This window comes from Vulpes vulpes, chromosome 16 (genome assembly GCF_048418805.1).
Source record: "Vulpes vulpes isolate BD-2025 chromosome 16, VulVul3, whole genome shotgun sequence".
Taxonomy (NCBI): domain Eukaryota; kingdom Metazoa; phylum Chordata; class Mammalia; order Carnivora; family Canidae; genus Vulpes; species Vulpes vulpes.
The window spans coordinates 56,980,013-57,006,499 of record NC_132795.1 but is presented as its reverse complement, the minus strand read 5'-3'; the positions used below and the strand labels follow the sequence as shown (position 1 = coordinate 57,006,499).

Genomic DNA, 26,487 nt, shown 5'->3' with positions numbered 1-26,487 from the left:
AGGGAAGGGGCCTGGGATCTCGCGGAGTTGTTTTGAAAATGCGTTAGAGGTGCGAACACCGAAGGGGCCCACCAGCCGGCAGTGAGGGGTGACCTGCAGGAGGGCGACAGGGCTGGGACCCCGAGGGCTGGGTGCGGGCACAGGGGTGGGGCAGCTCAGGAGGGGGGAAGAAGGGGCATGAACTCGGGTGGTGTCTAGATTCAGCAGCAAGGCATTCTTTCAGGGGGCCCCTGCGCAGGGGCGGGCCCAGCTGCCCCACGAAAGGGGAAGCTAGGTGACCCAAGAGCCAGGTGAAGGGCACTGGAGTGGGGCGGGGTGGGCACTGGCAGGGATCCGCAGAGACACTGCCCCGCCAGCCTTTGGCCTCATTCGGCCCACAGCTCAGCGCAACCCGAGTGCCCTCCAACTAGAAGTCAAATCCAAGAGCCTCAGGAGGAGGTGACATGGATCCCGGATAAACACACAGGCCAAAGAATGGTGTTTCTCTCTTTTATTTAAAAACAGTGCTTCATTACCATTTGCAAAGGCAGAGGCAGTGCTCCTCCTTCGCTTAGAGTTTATAAAAGCCAGCAACATGATCAATAATTTATACACATGGATAGTAATACAAAAAAATAAGGAATAAAAGCTAAAGATCTAACTACTCCGACCTTCACAATTCCAGCTACTTGATAATAATAGGAGTAACCCAATGAATACTGTATGGTCTGAAAGCTACTATACAATATGATTCTTAACGAGAGGGGGAGGGAGTTAGAGACTGTCACAAAGCCCTGGGGTGCTTCTCTGGAGATCGCAGGGAAACAGGACCCTGGGCAAGCAGCTCGGGTGTCCTAGGAAGTGACTCTGGGGATGGGGTTGGGGAGAGAAGGCGAGGTGGTCAATTATACAAGCATCCCATGTGATGCCCCCATGCCCCAAAAGGTACCTGTTTTGCCATGGCAATGGGAGGGGGGGCAGGAGAAGCTGCATGTTCCATGTTGGGAGGGTCCAGTCCCTGCCATGGGGAGTGGGGAGGAGAGGTTCTGTGGCATTTTTAGCCTTGCAAAGATTTGGACTGAAAAGCTCAGAGACGCAGGTAGGTCAGCCTGTCAGGGACAAGTCAACACCACTGGCCCTGTCAGCACTCTGCAGCCCTAGCTTACGTGTGTCAGCCCCAGGTTTGCTCCAGCTATTCACAAGCAGAATTAAAACACAAGGAAAAAAAAATTCATATACCTTAGGGAAAAAAGAGGATCAATTCATCACTCGATATATAATACAGCCAAAATGAGCTGCCAAAACAAGCACACACACACACACAAAAATACTGTGAACAGAAAAATACAAGAAAATGGCTAAGCTGGGGAGTCTCGATGGGGGTATAGACATTGCTTAAAGCACTTTATCAGTCCCCAGAAAAACCAAACCAAAAGTCATTTTTTAAAAATTCAGAAAACACAAGTACCCCCTGGGAATCTGGCATTGGTAACTGGGGTGGGGGTGCGGGTTGGGGGAGAGGAAAGAGAATTGATGATCCCTTTTTGCTTGCCGGTGTGACCGAGCCTCTGCCACACTGGCACATGTGTGACTGCCAGCCAGCCGGAGCAGACCGAGCCCCCCGCTGGCAGTCTCCTTAAAGGCAAGGTTTGAGTTTTGGCTGATGAGCAGTTCTCTCGGTTACCAATCCCTGCCAACCAGCACTACCATGGCTGAATTGATCTACCGTTTTCCTGAGTAAACTGTAACTGGCTACAGTTCCGGTAACATGGATGAGAACAGCTACTACAGCCAACTTGGATTAACTTGAGGAATCCCCTCCACCCTCGGCTCCTCGTTCCTAGTGCGTCTGATTCAGGAATTGGAGAACTTGCCGTAGTCTGGTCTGTAAGCCTTATTTTAAAGACAGGTGCCAGGGACTCCACTGCACTTGCTAAACCAGAGGGCACGTGCTAGCTTAGGACACCCGGAGCCTACTTGGAAAGGACTCTGCTTCACGCTCTAGCTCTTGGATGGCTATTGCCTGGTTGATCAATAAAGCAAGTATGAAGCAAGTACACTGGAGAAGGGAAAGGAGGAAAGAGGCTTTTGGACAGTAACATTACCAAAAAAAAAAAAAAAAAAGTGTTCTATGTAACAGAATCAAGTCTCACTGGTGTATACTACAAATGGTCAGACACTTTCAAGAGCATGACAAAATAAAAACACACAAATTTACGTCTGATGTTCACCTTGCCCACTATTCTTTTTTCCTATCTTAAAACAGTGCAAACAGGTAACTTATGCTTTTTAAAACACCACTACCCCTTCCCCACCCCCCAAAGTCCCTTTCTTCCTATCATCTGGGGAAAAAAAATCTGCAATTCTGCAAATGTTACTGTGCTAGAGGTTGCAAGCAGCAGGAGGCTGGAGTTGGTGAGGGAGAGGGCACAAGCAGTTTCCCTCCCCGCTCCTGGCCGGTGTGCCTTCTAGAGGGGCCCCGGCTCGGCCCTGTTCTCCCGTCTGAGGGAAGAGGGGGCAGTTATGAAGCCCTTCTGGCAGAGCCTCGGGGTGGCTTCAATCCCGAGTTGCCACCTCTCCCCCATTGGGAAGCTAAGTGACTGGTGATGAGGGTGGTGCTCACCTACTTCTCTGCTACATCACTAGGAACGGTAACCTACAGAGCACTTCAGCCCCTGAGCAATTAGACTTTTGAGGAAAAGCTGCTACCACTGGTTTCTACTGAATAATCTGCACTAGCTCCCCTTAAACAGAGATGAGCCCCAGTCCCCTTCTTTTTTGAGGACAAAAATAATATTGGCTCAATCCCACCTGTGGTTGTCAGAGGACGGTGGTGATGGGAAGCTGGGTAAAACCTGAGAGCCTTAAAGTCGGTGAGTCACCACGGCTGACCCGGGTTCTTGAGAGCTGAAACATGGAACGCATGGGATTCCAGACCAGACCTAAGGGCAGCTCTCGGGGCTGAGAGAAGGACGGGAGATAAAGGTTCTCACTAGTGGTCTCCTTAAAGGAGCCTGGCTTCTAGGAGTAAGACGCTAAGTACAGAAGCCCATGTCATGAGCTACAGTAAAGCTGTCAAAATCATTCACGTGCTGTGATTGAGATCAGTGATTTTTTTGGAATCATCAACCAGCATCCTCTAACAAACCCACAGAGGCCAAACTCTCTTCTGACTCTGTTTCTTAGTCCAATGGGAACCAGAGCCAGGAGCAGACAAGCAAGCACCGGTGCTTTGAGGAACCTGCCTCTGATGAAGCTGGCTGTACAGAGTCTCAAAGTTCAAAGGTGATGGGAAGGCTGACACAATCTCATCTAGATGCTCACGAGAGCTCCAATTCTCAGTGCTGACACCGAAGAGCAGAGGCCCTTGAGCAAAAGCAGAAGTTTACTTAGCCTTCCTGAGAAAAAGGAGCTGGAGGAAGCCGTATTACAACCATCCTGGACATGCAGCAGAATGCACAGAGCTTGCCTATGGAGTCCTCAGCCAGAACCAGCTGAACTGAAATGCAGAAGAGGTAGCCCAAGCTCAAGCTTCTGCCTCTTTTACAAGGGCAGTGGGAGCCGCCTTCTCTACCTTTCCCACCATCCTTGTCTTTTTCTTGGAAAAAAGAAGAGGAAATTACTCATTCTCCTATCTTCCTCCCCTGCTACAGACACAACCATTTAAAATTTGGCCTTGTCTCCATTGAGCAGTGCCTTGCCATTTCTGTGAATGGCCCCTATTTGAACATGACATGAAATTTCTCCATTTCTTTAGTGAATAAAAGCTCTCTCTCGAAACAAAAAGAAAGAAAAGGAAAAAAATCCTCCCTGCCCCCATTCCCTAGAACTGTGAAAGCCCCAGATCCCATACCCCTTCCTCTAACTAAAATATTTATATACATACAACAAAAATTGTCTTAACAGCAACGAACCAAACTTTGGCTTGGGGAGGCAAACCCTTAACAAAGGCCAATGGCCCTGGGTAGTTTGGTGTCCCCTATTCCATGCATTCCTCCCCAGAATCAATAAGATTGCATCGAGGCCTCTAGCTTCCTTGATGTCTCCCCTCGTTTCAGGGACAGCCTCTCTCCCCATCGTCAGGAGAGAGAGGGCTCCACGGGGGGGGGGGGGGGGGGGGGGGGGAGATATGTATTTTACACAACAGGCCAGTCCCTCCCGGATAGATCACTCTGCTTACAAAGAATGCTTGATGCTGTCATATGTCAGTCATTTTAATTCAGGGACATGAATCAGTTATCAGTCAAGAACATGTGTGGAGGCAGGAGTAAAAAAAAACAAAAAACAAAAAAAACAACCAACCCCCCCCCCCCCCCAAAAAAAACCCCAAAACAAACGGAAAACAAACCCATAACAAACCGGAAGCTCCATGTCTCTGAATTACTCCCTTTAGCAGCTATCCCTCGGGTGAGAAGTCACCCTAGTACCAATGTGAATAGACCAGGGAGCCAAATGGACCGTGCTTTTCTGTTTTCTAATGCCTTCATTTTGGAAATGCTGCAGGACCCTTGCCTTTATCATTAACCGCTAATAGCTAGAAGAGAAACACTTTCTCCCCTACCTTAAGATGTATAAAATCAAAGCTGGGGAGCAACAGCAGGGACTCACTCCTGTGGCCACCACATGACTCTTTCTGGCTACATAGGAGATCCTTGCCAGGTCACACCTTTCTTCCACTATGGGTGGAGAGAAGCCTCAGGGGCTCTGGGTTTTATGTTCTGTAGTGTTCATGTATGCCAAGTGGTTGCGTGCTTGGTTGGGTGTCTTTGGAGGATAACCAGAAGCCGAGCGGAGCAGCCAGGAGAGCTCAAGACCGTGGACAGAGAAGTGGCTCACAGAATGCTCCAGAAGATGGAAATTCCTATGGCTTTGGAGCTAGTTAGTACAAAGTGGCCCTGCCTGCCCTTACGTGCCCCTTTACAATCACCACAAACTTCCAGGGACAGCCGCCCCAGGATCGGGTGTTTTACCTTTTGCCAACACTCTTGATATGTTTACCTTGTACTGACCTCCTGATGCAAGAGAAATCACAGGAATATCAATCAGTGCCCTGCCAGACATCATCCAACATCCTTTTTTTCTTCCTTACCCCTTTACTGGCTCCCAACACTTTGTACTTCTAACCCTCAAGCCAGAAAAGCTGGTTGCTATTTATTCTCTTGTCCCTGGGTCCTAAATTCCTGACTCTTGAGGACTTGGGAGCAGGGAGTTCGTAGAAGGACAGATGAGCTAAGTTGTGGTTCAGAGAAAGGGGAGGAAGCCCAGCAGGAATGCTGGAATCTCAGGAAAGAAAAGAATGATCTTTTTCATACTCCAGAGTTCATTCTGAGATCTGTTTCCTAATGAGGTGTTTATTATCCACAGTCTGAGAGCATGTTTGGAAATATTAATACTATAATTCCAAAAACCATGCCAACTGTCTCAGGCTGTGCAGGTAAGAAGATTGTAAAAAGAATGAAGACAGGAGGGAAGAGGAGAGGAAAGTGTCTTTTTACTCCTCCTGCTTTGCAAGCACAAATTCCTATCATCTATCAGCATGTGGATTCCAGCCACAGCCAATCAGAATTGCCTGCCAAAGACCAGAAACTCAGAAGAATATCCTGTTGCAGAAAGATCTCCTCCACTTCTGCTCATCCCCAGCCACTCAGCACCCGATACACTTTGGTAGCTCTGTCTGATTTCTGATCGCATGCATTCATCAGCTCCTAAGGTCTCCCCTTCCTCAGTAACTGCCTCTTCCGTGATTGACAGAATAAGCTAAGCACGGACATACAGACATGGAAATGCATTATTTTTTTTTTTTTTACCACAGTTAAAAAAAAAGAAAAAAAAGAAAAAATGCACAATCTTTGGAACAAAAGAATTAAAGGCAGAAATGTAAAGGAAAAATACATATTCAAAGAACATAGTGAGGTATAAAAAAGTATTCTCTCTTTTTTTTTGTTTTTTTTTTGTTTTTTTTTTTTTGTTTGTTTGTTTGTTTTTCCTCTTCATCTTGCTATAGAGTTCCTCTACTAGTAAATATTGCAATAGCCAGGCCTCATGAACTGGGGGGCGGTCCCATTTGCAGGATCTCACGTCACTTCAGTAGGGGGCAAATCGGCTGTAGCCACCTCGGTATAAACTCGCCTGCAGTAATAAAGACATAAAAAGAATTAAAAGTTTTTTTTTGAGAGAAGCACTGAAAATGAAGGAAAATGTCCTGAAAAGGAATTTGGAAAAATAGCTTTTTTAGAAGCTGCAAAGCAACTGGTAAGGAAACCAGCTTCTGCCTCTAAGATGCTCAAACCAGGGATCCCTGGGTGGCGCAGCGGTTTGGCGCCTGCCTTTGGCCCAGGGCGCGATCCTGGAGACCCGGGATCGAATCCCACATCGGGCTCCCGGTGCATGGAGCCTGCTTCTCCCTCTGCCTGTGTCTCTGCCTCTCTCTCTCTCTCTCTGTGTGACCATCATAAATAAATAAAAATTAAAAAAAAAATTTTTAAGATGCTCAAACCAGAATCCCACTTACTAGTGACCTGATACTCTCAAGAAGAGAGGATGGCAATGCTTTGTTTCATTATTTACATGAATCAGCACAGAAGGGAAACTCAATACAATTTAAAGCCAGGTCTGTAAATAGTTTGACGTTTAAAAGCAACAGGTTTTGTTTACTTTGATTACATCATCACAATAGTGACCTAAAGCAGCTAGCTGATTTCACCTTCATACACATCACCTGTCCATGGAGAACAGGCTCCTCTGATCACTAGCTGTCACATACCATGTCTGAGATGGTGCTGGATTTAAACCAGAGTCAACCTTTGCACTCATCAAGTCCAGCTCCTCTCTGATCTATAAAATATGCCAACTATGCTGCTTCTGGACATACCCGAATGTATTTCTATCTATCTCTGTGGAGTTATAACTGGGCTTTATTCCTTTATCAGGATCAGCACATAAAATCTCAGGAACTTTCATCACTGTCTTTATCTTGTCTGTCTCTACCTCAGCTCCACACCTACTTGCCCTCAGGATCCTGTTACTTCCCCCCACAAATCTTTCTATCCATAGAAACTGAATGGAAGAAATGACAGGTTATCTCATATTCCTCTAAATCTTAAATTTCATATATCACTCTGCCTGTCAAACACCTCCTTCCACATTCCCAGGCTGCAGCCCAGCTGAGAACGCTGGGGAGGTCTCTGTGGAATGGTCTGTCTCTGCAGCCAAGAGGCATCCAGGCCAACACAGAAATACTGCCTACTGCAGTGAGGATTTGAGTTTGATTAGAAGGAGGTAGGGGTAGAGGTGGGGAGTTATTCTAGATGAGCTCTATAGACCTTTCCAACACTTCTAAGAAAATACCATATTTTGCCAAATATTGTGGATAAAAAATATCTTTGTAAGGTATTCATTTGGTGATTCCCAGTACTACCTGCCAGAGGGCTCAGGAACGGCAGGGATAACCTTTGGTATCCACATTTGAAACTAATGTCTATTTTTTGAAAAGCTTACTGTGAAAGCTGGAGAGGCTCATGCCCCCACATCTTTGCTAACACCTATCAATTAAACCAAGCCACAGGCATATATCCAACAGCTAAGCCAGTATAAAATGTCAACCTGTTTCCTTCTTTCTCTCCCAAATGATGCCCTTACTCAGGGCAGACTGTCACTACTCATTCCTTTCTGTCTTTAACCAGGTCAAGTGGCTCACACTATAACACACAGATAAAGAGGGTGATGTGAACTTTTTAGACTCTGTGGCTTCAGTACTCTGGCAATGGAAGAAGGCCTGAATTTATTACCTCTCTAGATCTTTTGGAATCTGTAGGTAAAAGCTAAAAGGAGTAAAGTGGTTAAAAATAAAAAAGGTACACATAATACTCACCACAGCGCCAACTCCATAGCTAGCGGCAGGGGCAAGGGCATGGTAGGGGTCGGCTGTGTACACCCTGCCATAACTGGAAAGAAGAAATACAATCAGGGAGATCAAGCAAAGGCTGTGCTCTGGAAGAATGAGCGAGTTTGCTGTGCTAAAGACATGTGAGTAACCTGTTCTTGGAAAGTTATTAGGGAACTTTGTTTCTACTCCCAAGTGCAGTTACTCTGAAAAATTCTGAAGTAGTTCCATAAAATGGGAAGGAAAGGAGTCGAGGGATGAGGGAGAGGGAGAGTGGGGTCCAAGCAAAGAAAGGAGTCGAGGGGAATAAGCAGGAGGGGGTGGAGCAGCTTCTGGACCACAGGTGTCCCCGGTGCCAGGTGGCATCCAGGCAGTGGCGGCAGGAGGGAAGTGGGAGCCCCCCAGCCCCCCTTCCCGTGAGCTGCACCTACCCGTCGCTGTAGGCGGCGGCGGCAGCGGCGGCGGCTGTGGCCGCGGTTGCAGTAGCGGGCTGTGCGTATCTGTAGGCTGCGTATCCGCCCTACAGGAGAGAAGAGAACTGACTTTACAGATACCTCTCCCCCCATGGCCAGACAAACACACACCCACCCACACGCAGACATACGCGCACAAGGACACAGGGACAGACACAAACACAGACACACGTGGGAGGAGAATGTTTCAAACTGCATCAGTCTACATGTTATCATTCCTCTGGCACAGAATTAAGCTCCACCCAATGCCGGGATGTGCTTTCCAATTTGGGAAAGTAACACAAGTAAACTCTCCTGGCAGAACCTGTTCTCAGATTGAAGAAATGAAGGTATGATTTCAGATGTCTTACTTCACAGTCTTTGCTGGGACTTTTGATAGGACAAATATTTGCAGGGAGTTGGGAGAACTTTACCTGACTGCTGGGGAAAGTAAATTACAGAACTAGAACATGCTAAATGTGTATGTGTTAACATCAGAGTCTCAGATGGGTTCATTGCTGAGACTACGGACTGTATGCAATGGAAAGGTCCTCTATAGTGTCGTGTGCTCCATAAGGACTAGCACGTTTGCCAAGAGGCTAAGATAACTGGGCAACTGTGAGAAGGAAAACCCAGCAGAGATCAGGGGTTTGCAAACTTCAGTGTGTGGGCCCATGCAGCTTGGCCCTGCTTTTTGAAAGCAGGTGTGAAGAGACTGGCCTCCAATGCTGAAAGTATTGAATGCCTGGCCCTTCACCGAAAAAGTCGGCCAGCTCTAATCTACACTTCAGACTCCTGCAAATCACATCACCTACAGCTGAGGCCTCTGCAGTGGGATTCACCTAGATGAGGAAGCCCTCCACACCCCGGGCATTTAACTGCATTTACTCTCTTCTCCTGGAAGATTCGGAGATTCTTACACTCCAGTCTCACAGCAGGCTTTGGAGCTCTTCTGTCAATGGGTTCAATATCCTCTCAGTCCTGGAGAGTTTCATATTCCCACATCCTGTTTCTTCCCCTCAGTTTAGGGGAACCAAATACCCCAAAGGTTTTCACTGTCAGGGTCAACCATATGTACTCCCAGTATTTCAAAGATAATCACAATTAAGTGCCACATGAGACAGGCCATTTTAAAAAGTGGCAAGCCCTATGTTTTCCTCTTCTTTACCCTTCTAGAATTCATCTATTTCACCTAAACCTATATCAGGTGTGAATTTTTATTACTATCTTCTTTCTATCAGACAGAACTATGTTCAGCTGGTCCACTTAGGCGCCATTTCATTTGCGCTTTCTTCAAGCAGCGCACACTGCGTTATGGAGGAACAATGAAGTGTATACTGCTTGAAGCCATCCGAAGCATATTTGGACTGACACAGTATCACTGATGGAATTTCAGTCGTCATGCACTATTCCTCTTTGTTTGAGTAAATCACTCAGAAAAGTAAACATTTCTTTCTCAATTACAAATTCTTCCACAGATATCTGTATAAATTAGAAGATTCTAATTAATATTACCAGACACTGACAATGAAATGGCTAGAAACATAGCAGGAAGCATGCTCAGGGCTGTGTGTGATCCACAGGTTTCCTGTGACACCTATCCGGGTTTATGGAATCGGGCAGGCCAATGCTGCTGTATCTGCGTCTGTAACTCTGCATCTACATATATACGTTATATAAACTAAAGGGTCTCTTTACATTATTCCTTTTTTTTTTTTAAACTTCTAAAGAGGACATAAAGCAGGAAAAGCATTTGTTAGAACAACAAGCTCATCTTTATAGTTGAAATCTAAAGCTTTAAATGAACCTTTAAAGGCTCATTTTTTCATTATAACTACAGGTGATTCCATGAAGTTTAGAACTGAAGTTTGTTGGTGTTAAGTCTACAGCAGGGCTGTCTTCAGTAAAACTTCTTTGTAAACAAGTATGATGTGGTAAACAAGCAGTATGTGGTTTGTCTCTTTAGCATTCCTTCAAACACCAAAATCACCTTTAAAAATTTAAAAAGTCAAGGCAATAAAAGCAGTTAAAGCCCAATTTATGTTTATTTGAGCAAAATATTTAAAAACTGAAGTTCTATGCCATTGGACTGAGTATACATTCTCATTAAGGGATTCTGAGGCTTGAAAGCACTGACCTCACTTTATAAAGTCTCAGGAAAGTCAGAGATACCGGGGATTCTATCAAATGGTAGCTTTGAGCAGTAGTGCACTAATTCTGGAGAAAGAGGTTCTGAATAAGGTCACTGAGAGAACCACTTCCCCTTATCTTCCTCAACCTGTAAGAAGCCGGCAGAACCTTAATGATTTTGGGGTGATGTTACTGTTAACCAAAGCAACTCAAAATAGATCAGATTGTGAGAAAGCAGCTTCCTTCCAAACCAGGAGACAGGGAGATTATGTGCAGTAGTTTCCTTCTATTTTAAGTGAACTTGGACTTTGGAGTTTGAATTTGATGAGGTTCTTTGCATTTAAATTCAGGAAAACAGGACAGGGATACAAATGTTTCATTGCCTATTAAAGGTTTGAGAAGAGTATCAGCATTTAGAACTACATTAATGTGCTTTTCTTTTCAAAAGCTGTTAAATACCTCAACATGACTAATTACTTTATAATGGTGCTACAGAGAGGCCCTATAAAGTGGGGGGGCTATCTTTAGGATGGGCAGATAATATTCTCATAAACTACTTTGGTCATTCATTCATCAGGGACTACCCCCCAAATTAGAAAAGTTAAATTGTATATTACGGATTTACCTCTCTCAGATGTAGTCTTATCACAAGCATTTCTGCTACTGCTTTAAACAAAATATATCAGAAACTGTAAGACCAAGAAAATTCAGATGTATTTATTTCTACCGAGTTCGGAGTGCATCAAGCTTCCAGGTGGAGAAATTGTTTTCTCAACTTTCACCTCTACTAGCAAGTCTGAGGTCTTTTATAGAACATGAGAACAAAGTGCAGTTTGAAACACCAAGGTTTTCATTACTGTTTCTTAAGTTTTTCAAAAAGAACAAGGGTGGGGATGGGGGTTGGAGAGACAGGGTTCAGGCGTGGGGGGGGGGGGGGTATGGCGCCACATTTATTAATCACATTAAAAACTAAGCATGCCAACATCTGGAGCTAAACAACCAGCAAAATCACCACGTTCAGACTCGTATTGGCTAACTCTATCTATCCCAGCATTCTCTTGGGACAGCGGTTGGCCCTAGGCTCTACCACAAGCTCGGTGAAGTACACAGCCTCAATTACTAGAGCGTGCAGCCACAACAACCTGCTATTACGGAAACAGTCAGTCACCACTTGAGTTAACATTCCAGACCCTAACGACTGGCCCTCCCCAACCCAAAGAAATAGTCAAGGTCGCCCACCCTCGCCCTGGCCCACACCACAATGTTAATAATTATAACAAGCAGTAACCCATCTGTTATATCAGAGAAGGGAACAGAGACTCCACTGAGAGATTTAGAGTGAGATGTTAACATGTCTTCAGCTGACTGCACAAACAAACAAACAAAAAAAAAAAAAAAAGAGGAGAAATAATTCATTTGGAGATATGAAGTCATGAAATAGCTGATGTGTATTGCTTTTAACCATGCACTGATGCAAAACTGAAGCAACCATTAAGAATAAAAATTAAAAAGGACATATGTATTTACACACAATCAGACCTGTTGGATCTGAAGCAGTTTGCAGATTCTATCTGTGTGTGATTTGAAATAAAACAAAAAATGGGGATTAGCATGGCCACAGCACACCCTAATGTAGGAGGGCACACACGGACTGCTTTTTGGAACCCTGATAGCTGGATACATTTGGCATGGCTGAGCCTGATCCAAATATACACATGCCCCTTTAAAAGGATTCCTTTGTAATTCACTGTGAATGCCTCCAGAGCGTTCTCAACAGGGGCAGCCCAGCACTCCATCACTCTGCTAGCACCTTCCTAACCTTGATATCATGGTTCGGTCCTGACCCGCAGCACAAGCTTGGGTGCAGCCCTCAGGCAGCACCCATCCATTCTGACCCAGCGTTCTTCTAACATAGTGCCTGGGCTTAAGCGTTCTATCTTTCCACATATCCATGACACATCCCTGCCTTCAACTTCCAGCTCTTTCCCAGGAAAGTGCAGTTACCTTAAGATCCTTTTGTTGTTCAAGTCTCAGCTCTCCAGGATCCACCAACACCTTCTAGGGGTTCTCTACTCTGAACTGATTTTATCACTTAATTAACTTTGTAATGTTGCCACACTGACCACAGGACTTTTCTAAAACAGTTCTGTTTTAACCAGAACAAAATGGAAAGGCTCTATATGTCACCTCTTCTATATCTGACTTTTATCTGCATTATCTATTAGCTTGATCTCACACTGGACAGTCCCCTTGTCTTGATTTTAACCTAGCCATTCATTTTATTAAATTTTTGTTTTAGATTTATATTAAAACAGGACTTTGGTGAGCATGTGATGTCAAGACACCTTCTTTCTACCTGGAAGACAGTGATATTAGGTGATACTGAGGAGAAGAGTGTGTATTTCAGGACCAGCAGACAAAATGAGCATGTGTTCCTTGCATGTGGTGTACAGATTTACAGAGCAAAGGGAGTGGGGGGTTGGTGGGTGGAGAGAAAGGCAGGTGTGGTGCTTAAAAACACTACAGGGAGCAGGGAGCAGAGATCTAGCCCAAGGAACATGGGTTGAATGCTGTGCCTCTGGGGACCACTTTATTTGTCCCTACCCAGTTATAACTCTTCCCTTCTCTTGCCTCCTCCCCGCTCCAGCTGAGAGCCATTGCTCTAGATGGACCCTGCAGGAAGGGCTCTTAGAAGACTGTTCTTCTGTGGCAACATGGCACCCCTGGATTAAATGTAACACAGAAGTGAATACAAACACTTGTAATAATGATAATATTGTTGCTGTTTTTGATGGAGACCTATCTACTTTTAAAAGTAGGTAAGAAAAGGTCTTAAGGAGAAGTATTTAAATTTTATTTTATTATTATTTAAAATTGGGGTGAAGGGAAGAAATTGTTAGGACCAACTTCTTATCTTCCACTTGTGACTTCAACGGTAGATGAGAGATGATTTTTAACGAATCACACACTCCATATATCACATCTCCCCAAATTAGTTCATTTCCCAAATCTCGCTGGGTAGGCACAAGGAGAGACTAGCTGAATTGGACAGGCTGTCAGTGGTTCTCTTTCCCCAAGCATCCAGCTATCAGCAAACCTAATAGTGTGTTATTTCCAAATGAACTCCCTGACCTTGTTTTAAGAAGAAGCCGAAGAGGGCAAGGGGAATACATGTTTTCAAGTTTTAAAGTCCCAGTGGGTCTAGATTTTCAGGCAACTTCAAACTTAGGTAACAGCACAGTCCAATCACTACTACAGTCTCACCTGGGGGCCCATTCGGGGTTTCAGGAGTTTTGTGTGCACAGACTTGATTTCCTCCCTTTCCTCATTTCTTTCACAGTGGAGAGAAAATGTCCCCACCTGCTAAGATCTCCAAGTATAAAAGCCCAGTTCAAATACCATGGATAAATGTGATTGACAAATTAAAAGAGGTGGCAGTGATGGGACAGTGCATAGCACGTGCCTGGTGTGGACAGCAGCAATGGGACAGGAGCACTTAATTTTGGAGGAGGTGCCATCACGTATAGAACTTGACTGTGCGCTGCTGAGGTAGCAGGGCTTAGATCACACGCTCACAAGTCTCGGTTGTCCAAAAAAGCCTCTGTTCCCATCTCTAACGTGGAGCTGGAATGGTTAGTATAATTCAATTTTTTCACTGCAATCCACAATCTGATTGATTGGCAGGTCACACTGGCACTCCTACCTGAGGTATTTTAGCGCTAATGATTGGTTCCTGTAAGACTATTCTATAACAGAACACAGGAAGAGCAGTTCAAAAAACACAGCTGTGGAAGGAAAACAATCATACAAAAAGCCCGCTAAGGGGCCCACCAGCCTTTTCTTTCCTTTGGATGCAAGCATGCTTTTCACAGGATAAGAATCAGGAGTAGTTTGTTATCCCTTTAAAAAGTGAATTAGGGCGAAGTACGTCTTTTCTACTGGTCAAGAAAAAGAGGGGCGGGGAGGACACACATCTATCTGCTACCCTCAGGGCTTCTCACTGGAGTCTCTTTACAAACTGCGGGCACAATTGCTAGATCTGTTCTCCAGAGAGGAACGTGCCACAAAAGAAACAGAAAGGAAGCAAATGGCTAGCAGGGATTACGGACTAACAACAGAACAGGGAAGGGATTTTAAAAAATCTCCACAATTAATAGCCTAAATTGGTGTAAATTAAAACAAAATAGGCAGCTTAAACTCTTTTCCCTCATGTTTCTTCAAGCTCTGATTCAGTGTGCTCCAAGTACCGGATAAACCCTCCACTCTTCCTATTGCTAATCTATTATTTCCGAGGAAACAAGGATTCAGTGTACAGACAGATTTCCACAGGCAGGGAAATGTACAGAAAGAAGCAGAACAAACTCAAGGAAACACAGAGGGTGTGTGTGTGTGTGTCCCTTGCTACCTCACATCTGGAAGCAGGAATATAAAGTTCTCCAAGCTGTTGTTACATGAGCCTTCACTCAACAGCTACCTCAGTGTGTAGTCTAGTCTTGTTTTTCCTTAGCAGGGTCAGATACTATTGTAGCCCTGGTGACTGAATTTTCCCTCCAAGTGACTGGTTTAAGATAGGAACTAAGAAATGATAATAACATTATGATTAATTCTTCTTGTTAAGAAGTCACCAATGGTCAAACAATATTTCAGTAAGGTTACTAAATTATTTCTGACTAGTTTCATAAAGTGTAGATTAAAAATTTTTTTTCAAGAGTATTTTCTAAGTACAGAAAAATCATTTCTCTCTTAATAAAATCTATATTGTGAACTAAAGAAATGAAAGCACTATAAGCAAATATTTGGTTGGTTCCTTTATACAAGGTGGAAGTAGGCAAATCTAATAAATAAGGTAGAAGTAAATCATACTTAAAAAAAAAAATTCCCAAAAGATTAGAGAGAAAAAAACCCGAGCCTTTGACTTAAGAAATAATTCCAATGAAAAAGCATGTTCTAATTGATCAGATTTCAGGGAAACAATTTAAATAACATAAAGATGAGTATCATGAGAATACAGATACTAATGTATGTGGGAGAATGTACACGCTAAGATCATATGCAAATACATATATCTAGAAAAATGTCATTTGGTATAAAAATAAGAATATTTCCCCAACCCTCAAGTTTTACTGTGACCACAAGAAAAAAGGTATCTTTCATTGCTTCTTGAAAACCATCTGAGCAAAGATGTGGATTTTAATTAAAGCACTGAGAGAGGTAATGAAATATGGATTAGCTGAGTTTTGTGCTTGGCTATAAAAAATGACATAATCCGGGAGAGTCACAATCTAAGAAATATATATATATAGGAAGTGAGAGGGTTGGACTAATTCATGGCTAGGATTCCTTTAAGCATTTGTTAAACAAAGGCAAACTTTGCAGGTCTACTCTAAATAGAATAGGTGTGTCCAGTCACCTATATTATCTCAGGGGACTGCTCTATCTTATCTCTACTTCCTGCAACACACACAACCTCTAAGTACATTCTGAAAGTGCATTACAGTTTTCTCAATGCCAGAGAATCTCTGGCAGAAATCTGTGGAAACAGGTCACTACAAAGGTACACACTTACTGATTTGGGGAAATAAGGGTGGAGAAAGCATTTCTGGACAATTTTTAACCTATGCCCAAGGAATAATTGCATGCTGACAAGTTTTTCTTAAGAAATTGTTTCTTAATGATTTGTGCGGTTTGACTAAGCTTGTATTCAGAAACAGATCATGTGGAAAGGTCTTATCAAAGATTTCAAAGCTCAAAAACTTTTGGATTCTTGTCAGTTAGATCACTTTGTCCGCATGTTAAATATGTGACAAACCAATCACAGAACTTAGCTACAAGACAGTTTTAATAATGGATAATAATAATGATGTTACCATAGTTGGTAGACTCAACAAATCCTGTGTGATCATCAAATGTTTGTAAGAAGAGTCTAGGTTGCTACTTATGCCACTTGCTTCCCTCCAGATGGCTCTTAAGAAGAGACCCGCCAGCTGTGGACCTTCGGATAAAGCAAGGCCTAAAGCACTTGTTTGGTTTCCTCTCATTATCCCCACTCTTCATGGGCATCAGCTCCTCCCTTCTCTTTCACAGGGTAATGCTTTCTCAAAATATGTAAAATAGGAAAACACAGTTTAGAAAGCTTACAGCCATCTACATAACTCAAAGCTCCAATGATCTAAAGAGGGATATGAAATGAGAAGAAAAGCAAAAAGGAGAGAGAGAGCTGGTTTAAGCTAATATAACTATCCTGTTATTTATGTATGCACATGACACGACAGTAATAAAAGACTTTAAACCTGCTGATCATCTCGCAAATAAATCACTCGTACATAGAACATCTGTGGGTATAGGGAAGGGAAAAGAATATGTCCAGTAGACTGACTCTAGCAATGATCAGGAAACCCAAAGGCTTAGTTTTTGCACCCAGGGTCAAGCGCAGTGGCAGAGAAGCATGCTTGCATTCTTAAATATATAAATATATATATATATATATCCACAAGGAAAAAGAAAATAAAAATTAAACAAATTATATGTAAAAAAACAAAAACAAAAACAAAAAAAAACCAAACCAAACCAAAGAAACAGAAAAAAAAGGCTGGCTTGTCAGGGAATGGGGTCGAGAAGGCCCCGGTATGTGTACTTACATAGAGGTCAGCACCGTAAAATCCGTCCTGGTAAACCACACTGCAGAAAATCCACACAAAAACAAAAACAAAAAAAACAAAAGAACAGAAACACATTCCGGTTATTGAGGACGGCAGCATGCACATGCGCTCTACACAGGCAGGTGATGTATGAATACATAACCGGGGCTGGGGGCCACAGAGCGTCAGTGAGAGAAACGTGAAAGTGCACACGCACATTACACAGCTCCAGGACATGCGAGGAGGCAGAGGAGCGCAAAACTGGAGTGAATACCTGGATACTTGGGAATTATAGGAAGATTAAAACCATAAAAAGCACTCCCAGAGGGCCTAACAGAACCATTGAAAGGCTGCTGGATTAGAAACATCAAATTTCCTACCCGAGTTGTTTGTTTTGTTTTTAAAAAAAGCTTGCCCTAGGAATAAATTTCAAAATGACTGCGTGTGTATGGGGTGGGAAGAAGCATGGAGGGAGGGGTCTAACGTGAAAAAAAAAGAACCTAAAGAATGAGGGCAGGACCTGTATATAGAGGATGTTTCAAAATTATGTTTAGTATTTTGTTTTCACGTTCCTAGAAGTATGCACATTTTTTCTGATATCCATACATCACCTGCTTTTTTACCCTGCACATTAGACATGCGATAAGATTTGGCTGATCACACAAGCATGCAAAGTATTATTATTCAGCATTTTAAGAACCAATGCAACACCTCAGAAAAACAAGTCAATCAATTCTGACCAAAGTAAACAGAGAAATGTAATTAAAAAAAAAACACAACCAAAAATACCCACAATGCATTGCTTTCACAAGCAGAGATAATGAGCTAAAGGTTAAGGTGATTGGTCCAAGGTCCAAGAATTGAAAGGTGCAGTGGGGATCCCAGATAGTAACAATATAATCCAGAGTGGGAAGGAGGAACTGGAAGATTTTAAGGGTTCTTTTTTGACCATAAGCGCATTCATGGAACTCTAAAAAATAGAATTGATAACTGACATTCTGGGCATGACCAAGGATCATCCTGTTTTATTTATTAAAAGGATCAAACTGAAAAAGTAGCTGATTAGCAATAGAAGGGTTTATTTTCCTGTTTAGAAAAATGAATTTGTATCAAACAAAATACATGAATTTGTTTTTGTTTTTTTTAATCCTGGGCAAAACTAAGCTATTATAATCAAAGATTTCAAACCTTTTGAGGTATTTTTGTGCATACAGACTTCCCCAAAACATTACTTTGGGACCAAAAGACATGGAACAGCAGTAGAGATAAAAGATAAGACTTTCTACTTCATATTTGTTAAATCAAGATTTGGATATGTTTATTGTTTATTCAACTAAACAAGCTGGAAAATTTAACCACTATCTTCTCTGTTGTAATAAATAAACTAGTAAGTGAGGTCTTTAAATCATATTTTTAACTTGAATATGAAATAATTTATTTTTTGCAGGTAGCTGGAAGGTTTCCGAATTCTACTTACAATGACATTTTGTTGGGTTTACAGGGTAGGATGGTCATACTGTGCAATGCCCCAAATATGCTGTGCCTTTGTATTACACAACAGGCAGACTAAACTCATCTGTGATGCTCATTTTGCTACTACATTCTATCCATTTTCATAGTTTCCAATTGCAGTTAAAGCTTGATTATTAGAAAGTAATCTGCTACTCAACTACATTTTAGTAAAAAAAGGCACCTGTTCATAATGAGAAAGCTGACAGAATGGAAAGCACTGAAGCCAAGTGGTGATTAATTAACTTTCAACTATTTCAGTAGGGGATACAGGTAAAATTTACAAACATCTCTTCTACAGAGAGGGATAGTGGCATTAAAAACATGAATCAAGTTTACCCTAAATTGTATCACTCAGTGGGAATATTCACCTAAATTCTAGAAGAATTCTAATATTCCCTGTATCAAATGCCACAAGGAGGCTAGAGCACAATGATTAATGATGAAATTAGTTTACTAAGCTTAAAAGCAATTTTAGGCCATTCCCCATATAATACTGGACTTATTCCTTGCCATCTTCCATATAAACTGGTGGTTTAGTTAATAAAAAAGAAAACATGGGAAATCAGTGTTCAATGTAATGCAGAGACTGGTATGGTTAGACATAAAATATCTTTGAGCGAACACAATCCTGACACAGAGAATGGGTTCTCAAGTTTGGCCAATATACTGAAATGAGCTATATCGAGTAGGAACAAATCCAACCGTTTTTGTAAAGTAACTCAGGAAAATTACAAAATAAAGAAGTCCCATGTTTCTGGTGAGTGGTATCGCTTTGCAAGCATGACGGTTAACTCTCTTGGATTGAAATGGAAGGCGCTTCATGAACAATTTTCCTGGTGTGCAGAACTTCCAAAAGGTTTGCTTTTATGTTTTACTTGAGTATTTCCTGATGAAGTAATACTGCATCTTTATTCACTTCTTTAAAGAGATGTCAGAGGTTGAAGGTCAAAGGTCAAGTTGAGAGAAGAAAGAATAAAATTAAAAGCAAGTAATGGCAGAAGATGGAGATGATGGAATGCATGGGATTTAAACATCTATAAATTGCAAACAAAAGTTTATTTCTAAAGCAGTTCCCTTCCAGCGGCTTTTGGAGTCTGTCCATTTCAACATGCACACTTGTCTAATAAAAATGCTTAAATCTATGTAACGGAGGACCCCTAATGGCATGTCCACTTGGTCTAGAAATGAATGCTAAGTTAGTATACCTCAAAGCCAATTTTGCTGTCAGAAAAGGACATACAAAGGAGGCTCTTTCCCTTTGTGTTTTAACTAAGTAGGAATGAATAGGCTCCTCTGCCCCTACGTTTATTCCTCAGGAAGAATATGGACAAAAACCTGTCATAGGCAGAGAAAAGATGAAGAACACGGATGTCACATCTTTGAAGAAAGAAAGTCCTTGGTACAACTAACTTACTGAAGTCCACTCTTTATAAAAAAGAAAAAAAATATATATATACATTTTAGGCTGATCCTGAGAAACAACTAAAAACAAAACCTGCTTATCTTCACTCCTTCTCCCCCATTCAATAGCAAAGGATTTATTTGTTGCTATGGAATCATTCCACTGCATGAGACACCCTCCATACAAAAATCAAAGGGTGAAGGATGCTCAGCTACATTAGTTGTTTTACCATCATTCAGAAGCCAACTGTAGTTTAATTCTTCCTACTTCTCCCTTTCTCCCTGGATTCAATTGGACTTGGTTCATCTTTGAATTAACCTCTTTTAATCCGTTTCCTACAAAGAAAGCAAATCCATTGTGGGTAGCTAGCTCTGCTGCTCACCACCCAGGCAGTGAAACCAAAAGGGAGGGCGATGTGGTAGCCTCAGCCCCAACACAGGGCGGTGATAAGGGGGTGAGCACAGCAGATGCAGTCTCATACTACAGTCTTGAGTTCCTATTTTGTTCTCTGCAGTAGTGTTAATCCATATTCGTGCGATGCTGAGTGAACTCCATGCCAACACACTGCTAGTAAACACAAGACAGTTCTGGCTGCTGTCTTAAGCCACTACCACGAGGGCTTAAGGTGGCCAAAATGAAGATTTATATAACAAATCGATATTTTGTACATTCTGATGATGGTATATTTTGATTCTTGCCATCTGATCCATTAATTTACAAATATTCATAGAATCTCTACAATGTGGCACGGCAACGTCCCAGAAGTTGTGACAGGGCCATGGTATTCTTTTCTGTCCAGCTGCTTATTTTGGAATCTAGTGCTTACCCTGGATAGGCGGGAATGGCTGTTGGAGGTACCGCTCGGACTGCACCATATACCGTCCGCCCTCTGCCCCTCAGATGGGCTCCTCTGAAAGCGGCTGCCGTGGTGGCTGCAGTCGGGTAAGGGAAGCCAGGAACTAAAGGGAGACCCAAAATATGACAGGAATGTCAACTTGAATTCAATAGCAGGGGTACAATCACAACTTGCTTTGAACCAATTCCAGGAAAGGTTGAAAGAGATTATCACATCTTTTCTGAGAAAGAAATTGAGACCCAATATGCAAAAACTAATGATGCATGCTCCGTTCATCATCCAATCTTGAGTGAGTTTACTCTGCTCCTTCACAATTCTGGCCTTTACAATGCAAGCTGGTGAGAAAGAGGTTAAGAAGCTCTGAGGACTACTGCCGTAGTAAGAGACAAGACTTTTAATTTCTGCAGGCAGTTTAAATTGCTTGATATTAATTCTTTAACTGGCCAATTATTAATCTTATTTTCACATGTTGTTATGTGCATTTAATAATTATTCTTCATAAGAGCAGTCTTTTGTGTTTGTATGTGGTGCCAACCTCCAAGGCATACAATAATCTTTAGATATTTTATTAGTCCATTTTATTCTTTTATCTAAAATGTTTTAATCCAGAAATGTTAGGGGAGAGGAAAACGACTTCTCCCTTGTAATCCTGTGGCCTTTAGAGAGGCAGAAAGTTTCTAAAGGTCTATTTTAAATATGCTATCCTCTGGAAAGCACACAGAGACATTTATTCCATGTTCACTGAACTCTTTTTAATTATACCTTGCTAGAGCAAAATGGCTCAGGTCAGAATGACTTCAGAGGTATCAACAGAGGGAGAATAATCATTAATGCTGGAGGCGCTTCTAAATGATACTCTACTAAAAAGCCCAAAGCTGACCTGCAGAGAACATGCATGTTATATTCCACAAGTACCTATTTCTTTGGTTTTAATATCAAGTGCAGACTAAAATGTTCTACACATGTCCTCAATCCCCTTGACCTTTTCCAACTATTTATGCTTTGTGGCAATCTCAGTATCTGGTCAGAAAGATTCTTACACAGGTTAAGCAGGACGGGACACTGTGACAGCATTTAACTCTCTTGAGAAGGCCTCCTCCTCAGTTATATATTATACTTGGGGAAGAAGAAAAAGACTAGGACACATCACTGTTTACTCACAACAGTCAAAATCCATGCCAGGCCAACATAGGCTACTTACTGATTAAAGGAATGTAAGTGTTAATACCCCCTCTTCCTGATAGGGGCACTGCTGCATCATTGCCTAGGGACACGTCTGCTTGAAAGCTGGATGCTGATTGCATTTAAAAAAATTAAAAAAAATGCAAAAAGATTACAAAGGAATAGTAGACCGAAAACCAACAGATGTTGTCATGGTTAATAGGCCAAATGGAAAAATTAATGAAATACTACCTGCATATAACTCAGGGCCATATACAGCTCCAACTACGGGGCTTAATTTCCAACCTGCAATGGAAGAGAGGACAGAGCATTTAAGACTCCATGAGGAAAAGGTGTGATGAGGGCATGTGAAAGCTGGCTCCAGATATCCCTGCATTTAGCTCCACCCAAAACTATCTTCTCTGTAGACGCCAGCTGATGGGTCACTTCCACTCCTGAGCATCTTTAGGCAGAACAAGCACAGTGAAGGGATAATAAGGGGCGGGGGGGGGGGGGGGGGGGGGGTTTTGCAGGTATAGGGGCAAATGGGGAGGAGAAAAACTGGGTGGGAGGAAAGAGAAGGACAAAGAAATGTAAGAAATAAAAGTAAATCCTGGGCTCTGGTTTCGTCTCTCTCATAGAACTGCTTAGAACATATTCTTTGAAAAAAAAAAATTCTTTGTTTTTAGAAAAATGAGAAAGGCAGAATATATGTCATTCTACACCACACTGTGATGCACTTTCTTATTCATCATCTTCACACTGTTTACTACTCTCACTGCTTTATAAAGGTATCCTCTGAATTTAAATTTGAGCTGATCTTTGACTCTGTTCAATGATACCATACTGATGGAAATCTGGGTAAGTGAAAATCCCCTTTCTTTGGGATTTACCAATGGAATTTCGGTGCAGTTAACCACAGCCAAGTGAACAAGAAGAGACACTCAGTAATAAAATTCAAGGTACATCCCCAATTTCATGCATTTCTTGGGATTTTAAGTGGGAATAAACATACTTAATCAGTTGTTTTAGCTAAAGGATACTAGACTGCTGTTGAGTACCAACCTAAGCATTTATAAACTTTAAGTACTTGCAAACATTAGGTTTGATGTCAACTTTATTTCTTCATCCTCCTTTTTTATATTTATAGAAATATAGCAGACGTTAAAAGAGAAAAATGTACTACTGCCCATTGATAGTTAAGGAGTAGAATTTCTTTTTTTTTTTTTTTTAAAGATTTTATTTATTTATTTATTCATGAAAGACACAGAGAAAGGCAGAGACACAGGCAGAAAGAGAAGCAGGCTCCATGCAGGGAGCCTGACGTGGGACTCGATCCCAGCACTCGAGGATCATGCCCTGACCCAAAGGCAGGCGCTAAACTGCCGAGCCACCCAGGGATCCCCAAGGAGTAGAATTTCATATGAAAACTTTAATCAATAGACTTTTATTGAATTTTACACAAATAAGCAAACATGCTCCATTATTTTTCTGAAAGACTGGAGACAGTATTCAAGAGAAAACTCATTTATCCTGAACCAATCTAACCCCCGTTCATTATTTTATGTGCTCATAGATGGTGAACAAATGATTTTACATAAAAATTGGGCAAATACCTCAGTTCAAATGTTACTGGAGTTGTAAGAACACAAATGTTCTACAATGTCAGACAAATCAAGTAATTCCAACCAGTGTAAACTAAACCGCTGAGAATTCACTAGAAGGCATCTAGCACACTCTTTTCAGAAGCTTTAAACCACAAGCAGCTGTTGGTCTCTCAAGTTTGGCTTGGTTAGGCTTGAGTATTAATTTAGAATAATATTTTAAAAAATGACTTTTTTCTTCCTGCAAATGGCACCATTACTTAAGCATTCCCTTAAGTATATTACATATTTTAATAATGGTATATAATGGTATGCTGTCAATAATACTTTGAGTACGTTTGGTTTTTTTTTTTCTTTGTATGTTTGGTTTTGTACAAATTTACAATGTATTTTGACCTTCACAAAACCCAAAGGGAGAGGTAAGATAGGTACCACATCTGGGACAATGAATAAGTACTATACTTCTTTGGGCTTAATTTCCTAAATAATAAGCTAAGAGAGGGCTGGATTTTGATGACTTCTATAGAGGCTTCAGGTGCTAAAATTCTGTGATCACCAATTAATAGAGATGAAAACAGAATCAGGTTAAAAAAATTGGTCCAATGACAGAGTAAAATGAGTCAAATCTAGAAGTAGAATTTCTGTCTTCTCAATTCTAGTCAGTAACTCTTTCTACCACAGCATTCTCCCTGGATCTAAAGGAAATGTAACTTTGCCTCTCCTTCCTATTTTGTTTACATGAGTTATTATCAAAATTGCAGAAACTTGTTTTTGTTATGGGCATTGAAAAAAAAAAAACAAGAGGTAAAGGGGGAGGCAGTGGTATCACAAGACAGACCATTGATAAATGGGTAGGCAAAATGTAAATTATGCTGATAAATGCAAATTATGCTGATTTGTACCATCTGTTTGAGAAGCTGGGCTAAATCTATCTATTGAAGACATCATGGAATATACTAAGATACTTATACTTGATTTTAGGACATTACCAGCAAATACAATACTCATCTAGCAGTAGATTCAAACTTTTAAAAAGCAGAAAATATCCCATTTGATTCTAGATAAAATTTCATGCAGAGCCCCAATATATAGGACACAGGAGTTGCTGCAGGCCTCAAGACCCAACCCATGGATTTCCTTTCCACCCTTCCCCTAGAGGCCCTGCAGAACACAGCTGGCAAAACCACTGCTGCACTGCAGATTCAAAGTAAATTTTTTTGAAAAAACTATTTATATTTATTCATGAGAGAGAGAGAGAGGGGGGGGCAAAGACACAGGCAGAGGGAGAAGCAGGCTCCATGCAGGGAGCCTGACGCAGGACTCGATCCTGGGTCTCCAGGATCACACCCTGGGCTGAAGGCGGTGCTAAACCACTGGGCCACCGGGGCTGCCCTCAAAGTAAATTCTACCTCATTTAGATAAATGAGTCTGGATTAAACTGACAAGTGATGTAAAGGTTCTGCTTTTGTTAGGCACAATATTCACAAGGTTTCTTTTTCAATGAGAAATATTTATGAAACCCACCATGTAACATGTAATCATGGAATAGAAGATAGAAAACCATGTGCATCATGGCTGTTAACTCTAGAGCCTACCTTTATTTTTTTATTTTTTTTATTTTTTTAATTTCTTTTATTATTTACTTATGATAGTCACAGAGAGAGAGAGAGAGGCAGAGACACAGGCAGAGGGAGAAGCAGGCTCCATGCACCGGGAGCCCAACGTGGGATTCGATCCCGGGTCTCCAGGATCGCGCCCTGGGCCAAAGGCAGGCGCCAAACCGCTGCGCCACCCAGGGATCCCTAGAGCCTACCTTTAAAAGTAGAGCAAGAGGTCAAGAATTATTCCATTCATGCTCAGGAGCAGGGAGGGCTCAGTACTAAAAGTAAGCATTGGTGGGCATGTATTATGGAGAAGCCTATCCTACCACAAAGAACTACAGCAGTTAAAAATGAGGGTGCCCCAGTGGGACCCCACTGGGTTGATAGGTAACCTCAAATGACGTGTTTGCACTGTGTATGAGGAACTTTATGGAGACCATAACAGTTGAATTACTGAAAAACTTAGCTTAATTCTAAGAAAAAAGTTAACGGTAAAAAAACTCTCCTAGTAAAGAAAATACTTCAATCTAAATTAAACTGCCATAAGACTGAAATCAAAAGATTCTTTGATGATTACCAAAAGTCCACAGATTAATACAAGAGTAAGTGACATCTTTCTGAAGATGATTTGTAACCTCTTACCATTTGCATATGGTGTGACCATCTTCTTATTGGTCATTACACGTGCTGTAGCATTATTCACCTAAAAATACAAAGAAAAAGGAAGGGGTAGGGAGAAAATAGACCACATTAGGGAACCTGGAGTTGCTCATCTGATAACACAGCACTCAGTTCAATAAAATGTAAATTTCAGAGAACATTAATTTAAATAATTAATATAGCAATATAAAATAGTGATATATAGTATTTTAATTAAAGTGTTTATAAAATGAGGCTAACAAGAGTAAAATGCAGTTTCTTGGTCTCCAAATGGAAAACTCGGGCTATTTTACCAATAAGTACTCCAAAGGAAAGATATATTCGTAAGTTCTTTTGGAGATCTCTTAAAACAGAGAAGTCTCTGAATTATGGAAAACACAGAAGAAATAAATTTGAAACAGCTCTGTTTGCAAACGAACTTTGAAGTTCATTAATAAAAGAGGCTTGCCACATGGGTTAGGAAATAGATTTATAGGAAGGCAAGAAAATAAATCTATGGATTTCACCTGTACTAATGTTCAGAATTGTTGATGACTGTAAGATTTTACTGTCTGTTAGGTTAAAAAAAAAAAAAAAAAAAAAACCAAAAAGCAAAACCCAAAAAACCCAA

The 26,487-nt window shown here is 41.6% G+C and overlaps 1 protein-coding gene across 47 annotated transcripts in view; it reads right to left on the bottom strand.

Annotated features, from left to right (window-relative positions):
- Positions 1-475: 475 nt before the first annotated feature.
- The window catches only part of RBFOX2 (RNA binding fox-1 homolog 2), a 276,323-nt gene continuing 250,311 nt past the window's right edge, over positions 476-26,487 (bottom strand). For 9 of the 47 annotated variants that reach the window (XM_072741453.1, XM_072741454.1, XM_072741460.1 and 6 more), the window contains 9 exons: positions 25,860-25,920; positions 22,265-22,318; positions 22,053-22,145; positions 20,822-20,966; positions 17,082-17,121; positions 11,983-12,014; positions 8,293-8,381; positions 7,850-7,922; positions 476-6,108 (listed from right to left, as the gene is read on the bottom strand). In XM_072741453.1, the coding sequence (XP_072597554.1) occupies positions 6,054-6,108; positions 7,850-7,922; positions 8,293-8,381; positions 11,983-12,014; positions 17,082-17,121; positions 20,822-20,966; positions 22,053-22,145; positions 22,265-22,318; positions 25,860-25,920 (642 nt within the window). In that variant the 3' untranslated portion in view covers positions 476-6,053. Of the gene's footprint in view, positions 6,109-7,849; positions 7,923-8,292; positions 11,809-11,982; positions 12,015-14,146; positions 14,190-17,081; positions 17,122-20,224; positions 20,331-20,821; positions 20,967-22,052; positions 22,146-22,264; positions 22,319-25,859; positions 25,921-26,487 lie in introns of all 47 variants that reach the window. The other 38 variants (XM_072741461.1, XM_072741464.1, XM_026010967.2 and 35 more) reach the window with 13 other exon arrangements.